The sequence below is a fragment of the Theropithecus gelada genome, chromosome 14, assembly GCF_003255815.1.
Source record: "Theropithecus gelada isolate Dixy chromosome 14, Tgel_1.0, whole genome shotgun sequence".
Lineage (NCBI taxonomy): Eukaryota > Metazoa > Chordata > Mammalia > Primates > Cercopithecidae > Theropithecus > Theropithecus gelada.
In genome coordinates, this window is record NC_037682.1 from 62,307,997 (window position 1) to 62,314,006 (window position 6,010).

Sequence of the window (6,010 nt, forward strand, 5' to 3'; positions counted from 1 at the left end):
AAATAATCAGAATGGCACAAGGGGTAACAGAACTATCAGAAGAAAAATTTTGCTTTGCTTCTACCATGCTGTAATGAGTCTCATTAGAATGAATGCACATTGTAAATGCACTGAAGTAAGCTAAATCAAAGACATGTGTTTCTAATATTTTCTTGTTCTTGTCCTAGAATATACTCACCTCTTATTTGCCTAGAGAAATTAACTTATCCTTCTATAAAGCTTGATTATCCATTCCTTCCTGAACACCTTATTCATGCCTCCCAACACCATTTCTTCTTCTTCCCCTCTTTCTTACACATTTATGACACACATTATTTTTATTTGGAACATCATGCAGTGTAAAGCTGAAATATCTCATCTACTACGGAGCAAAATCCTGAAATCATTACGTCGATCATTGTGTAACATTACATAGAACATAGTTAAGTACCATGGTACCTAATATAGTGATGTGTGCAATGTTGCCTCGGAAAAAATTTGTTGACAAAATGATTAATTATTGACTCAAGTTGACTAAGTCCCTTCAAAGAAAGGGGGGCTATTATGGAGGACAAAGATTAGTTACTTTTTAGACTACTGCATACCACAGTGTCTCCAGTTGTGCAGATGGTTCCTAACAGCCCATTAACGGTACAAGTCTACAGCACAGGTGTTGGGGACCCCTGCTCTAGGCAACCAACTTCACTTTTATACTTATATTTTTTTCTTATTTATATAATTTTATTATATGATAATACCTATTATTTTAGTCAATTTGATAAATAAATATATATAACAAAAATAAAATGCACACAAATATATTTATAAAAATCACTAACCACTAACACTAAAAATATTTTTACCTTTATCTTTGTACACATTTATGCCTTTAAAAGAATGTCAATTTTTTTAATTTCTCTTATTTTCACTCAATATAAAATAGTGAAACTTTTTCTCTCAGATTTTATCAGTGTATCATCTTAATATGTAATATATGCTCATTTAATTACTCCACAGTAGTGTACATTTTCTCAACATTCTAAAATTGCAAGTTGTAATATGTATATGATACATAAGATTACGTAGATGTAATTATATGTAAATCTCTGGAAGTTTGTTATTTTTGTTTTGTTTTGTTTTGTTTTGTTTGAGATGTAGTTTTGCTCTTGTTGCCCAGGCTGGTGTGCAATGGCGTGATCTCGGCTCACAACAACCTCCTCCTTGTGTGTTCAAGCGATTCTCCTGCCTCAGCCTCCTGAGTAGGTGGGATTACAGGCAGGTGCCCCTACATCTGGCTAATTTTGTATTTTTAGTAGAGACAGGTTTTCTCCATGTTGGTCAGGCTGGTCTGGAAGTCCTGACCTCAGGTGATCCATCAGCCTTGGCCTCTCAAAGTGCTGGGATTACAGGCATGAGCCACCACACCTGGCCAAATCTCTGAAAGTTTTTTATTTTTGTAAGTGTTTCCATACTTATCTTTTAACATTTGTATCTTCAGAAAAGATATTTCTCACTGAGTATACTCTTTATAATTACATAGTGAATGAAGAAATTGTATTAACCATGAAGAAATTCTGAGAAGTTAAATCATTTGATGCGTGGCATATTATGTTGATTACCAATAAACCTATCCTACCTAAGATGATTAGTATAAAATAGTAATGGTAAATTCAACTTCCTTATCAGGGGCAAGTTTAGAAATTGTCATACAACCTAATTCTGGACAATCAGTCATAAAAAGAAGATGTCTATATCTTTGTTGATAGAAGTGTTTAAACTTCTAAAAGGCTGGAGAGAAGGCAAATCCTTAATTTTATCGTGGGCTGCTAAAACAACCAATATTGAATCCTGCCCTACACTGGGCTTACTGTTACATGAAATATTTCATTACAGTTAAAGTAAACTTACACATTTTTTAAAAAAATTTGCAACACAAAGCATACTAACCAGGAGAATGATTATAAGCATTTTTAAGACAATTATTCTACAGCATTAAAAACACTTGCCAAAGATAATCTACAAATTTACATTTCATTTTGCATGAATAAATTAATTGAATATGTGCCTTCACTCCCTCAATCACTATTTTTAGAATTAAGTCCTTTACTTCTCAGTGCATTTTCTTTACAGACTGTTTGTTTATAAAACTTCTTTTTCCAATTGTAACTTACACCAATTGATACATTTAATATCAACTTTCTTGTAGTACACTATGAGTAATTGTGAACACACGAATTTTTTATTTTAAACTAGATCAACTCGTTCAGCTGACATTTATTGAGTAGATATGTGAGTTACATTTACATTGTGAGTCACTGAACGAATACATAAATTACAAGTTTCCTACCATCCAGGAGAGAGGGGATGATGGCCAACAATTGAAAGTTGTTATATTAAGCTTTATGTGTATTTGTATTGTAGAGTTTATCAAAAAAATTGGCATATCTCCACAGAATAAGGATCAAGGAGGGTGTTAAGTTGGGAGAGATATTTGGCATGGAGAATGTAGTCAATTTCAAAATATTGTATGCCAGTTACTATTAACACTATTTAGACAATAGCAGCAGAGACAGAAAGGAAAATATCTAAGAGAATAAAATTGGCTGAAAAGATGACTGAAAGTGGCTGGTGAATATAGGACTTTAAAAATAGAGTCATCACCTAAAAACAAGAAAGGAGGAATAGATAGTTTAGAAGAAGAACACAGAAGTGAGGTTATAAGAATATGAGCAGGCTGGGCCCGGTGGCTCATGCCTATAATCCCAGCACTTTGGGAGGCCAAGGTGGGTTGATTGCCTGAGGTCACAAGTTCAAGACCAGCCTGACCAACATGGTGAAACCTTGTCTCTACTAAAAAATACAAAAATTAGCCGGACATGGTATTGGGCACCTGTAATCCCAGCTACTAGGGAAGCTGAGGCAGGAGAATCGCTTGAACCTGGGAGGCGGAGGTTGCAGTGAGCCGAGATCGTGCAATTGCACTCCAGCCTGGGTGACTTAGCAAGACTCTGTCTCAAAAGCCAAAGCAAACAAACAAACAAAAAAGAATCCGAACTGAGATCACAAAATATTGTGAAAACAGCTTTCCTCATATTACAGAAGGAGGAAGATAAGAATAAATTATATAAATAATTATTTCCTAATGTATATTTCTTTTTAAAGACTAAGATGTTAAGAGAGAGATATATATATATGAAAAATACAAGTTTAATTTATGATGGACTTGGGAAAAGTTGGCATTTTTCAAATTCCTTCTGATAAGAACTTCAAGGAAATCAAATTTTCAAAAAATTTTAAATTAATTTCACGTTAGTTGCATGTGTATTTGTCTATGATGAATACATATAAACATATATGTATATATTTAACACTAATTGTCCTTTAGTTGAGTCCCAACTTCAGGAATATTACATGATATAAAATGAAATGTTATGAATATAAACATCTCTAATTGTAATGATGTTGTCAAGCATCAGGATTTAAAAAACACTGTAATGCAAGTAATAACATGACTCTAGTAATGGCTAACAACTATTTTGTGTTTACTATAAATAGCATGCAGAGCAATATTCTAATTATTTTAGGAACAGTATATAATTAAGCCCTTCATGCTTAATCTATGAAATAGGCCATATTTATGACACAAAAAAATTAAGGAACATTGAACATTAAGCATACATTAAAGACAGAACATATATTAAACATATTTAAACATATATTGAAGAGAGAACTAGGAATAAACCCAAATATTTTAATATTAAAATCATATGAGTAAAGACAAGAAAAAGAAGATAGTGACTGCAGGATTAATCTAAAAATAAATTAGAAAACAAATAAAACTATGGAGGGAAAACAAGCGATCTCTCTAGGCTATAAGTGGTTCCTTAATTATGTTTAAATCACAGTTTAGTCCATAAAAAGCTAAATATATTTATAACAAATTTTACAAAAATTTATAATGAATCTGTTTGTGGTTCCATTTGCTTTCTCACTGTCTTTTTATGGCCATAATCAGTATCAAGTCCATAGAACCAATTTTGGATGTTAATAATCTTCACGATAAAATAATAATATATCATAATATAGTCTTTATTATGGAATAAAAATGACTGATATTTCTAGATATAAAAAGAAGTGAAAAACAAAAGGAAAGATAGGATGGCATATAAGGCAAGAAGAGAGAAACAGATACAGATAGGCTTGGAGATAAAGGAATAAGAAACATGAAAACACTCGCATGAATGACATAGGTGGATAGTACACAAAACACGGCAGGCTTTCTAAAATCCTATTTTAAATTTACTGCCATAATCGATAAAAATTACATACAAAAACTCTGATTGGCTCTCTTTATCATATAAATTGAATAGCAAAGCTTAGACTTTAGCTTTCTGAATTCAATAACATAAAGGAAAGAACTGTCAAATAAGCTTAAATTTACTATAGGAAGGTATTTTTGTGTTCAAAAAGTCCTTCTTATATGTATTAGATGCTCTTCCTTTTCAATTCCTTGTTTTTGTAATAATATTTTCTTCACACAGTCACAGATCTGCTTGGTTCTGACTCCATATATGACAGGATTGAGCGTTGGTGGCACCACAACATAGAGATTGGCTAGGAGTATATGGATATAGCGGGCCACGTTTTGGCCAAAGCGATGAGTCATAAAGGAAAAGAGGGCTGGTGTATAGAAGGCAAGGATTACGCATACATGTGAACCACATGTGCTGAGGGACTTGAGTCGGGCTTTCTGGGAAGGAAGATGGAAAACAGCACGAAGTATCTGCACATAAGAAAGGGCAATGGCTATGATGTCGAACACTAGGATTGAAATAGCACCCAAACCATAGATGATATTGATCTTGATACTGGAACAAGACAGATGAGCAAGACTCATGTGCTCACAGTAGGTGTGGGGAATGACATGATTCCCACAGAAGGGCAACCGCAAAATAAGAAAAACAAATGGAATAACAAAGATAAACGACCTCACTAACACACCAAGACCAATCACAGAAACAGCCTTGTTGGTGAGGATGGTGCTATATCGTAGTGGGTTGCAGATGGCCACATAGCGGTCATAAGCCATTGCCACGAGGACTGCTGACTCCATGCCAGTAAAGTTGTGGATGAAAAACATCTGGGTGAGACAGGCATCAAAGATAATCTCCCTGAGGCTAAACCAGAAGATCCCAAGCATCTTAGGGATGGTAGCTGTTGAAAGGCCCAAGTCAATGGTGGCCAACATGGCCAGGAAGTAGAACATGGGCTGATGTAGGCTGCTCTCAGTCGTGATCACCAGTAGAATAGTGAAGTTCCCTATGAGTGCGATTATGTACACAGCACAAAAGGGAAAGCCAATCCAGATGTGAAGTGTTTCTAGTTCTGGGATCCCCAGCAACAGGAAGGAGGAGGGGTGAAGCTGGGTGTCATTGGGAAGAAACATCCTGCTTGTGAATGCAGAAGTCCATGATCTTTATGACTGTATGTGTGCCAGTCAGCAGGAAAACAGGTAAAATTCTGCAGAATTGAAAACCAAAAAATTCACACAATTAGAAACGTACTACATAGAGAACAATCAAAAATGTGAATTCTCAGTGAGAAGGGTCTGGATGAATTTAAGCAGTGGATTGTAATAAAAAGTCTGACATAACATATTCCTCTGTTTTAATGCTTTTCTTCTCATCAATTTGCAATGATCTCATCACTGATATTATGCTACAATTTTATCTTAATACCCATTTATTAACTTCTCTTACCATCACACAGAATTTACTTTCAATTCAGACATACATAGAGCTGTCAGGCCCCATAGTGATTTCTATTTGTTCCACTTGGTTAGATGGCAACACACAGGTGTTACATAAAAAATGGTAAGAAATTGTTAATGAAAACACAGATTCATTAAGATGTAATCTAAAATATTGAAAATTTATTTTAGTGCAGGTTAATTTTATTAATACATAATAGTTGCACATAATTATAGGGTAAATGTGATATATTGATACACACATGTAACGTGTAAAATGTG

General features: G+C 34.2%; 1 protein-coding gene across 1 annotated transcript; it reads right to left on the reverse strand.

Annotated features, from left to right (window-relative positions):
- Positions 1–4,441: 4,441 nt before the first annotated feature.
- Positions 4,442–5,425, reverse strand: LOC112607080 (olfactory receptor 52E2-like). The gene has a single exon (XM_025358137.1). It carries the CDS (start codon positions 5,423–5,425, stop codon positions 4,442–4,444), a length of 984 nt encoding a protein of 327 aa, XP_025213922.1.
- Positions 5,426–6,010: the final 585 nt, after the last annotated feature.

Coding starts and splice junctions, on each gene's coding strand:
- LOC112607080 (XM_025358137.1), bottom strand. CDS start 5,425: ATGTTTCTTCCCAATGACACCCAGCTTCACCCCTCCTCCTTCCTGTTG.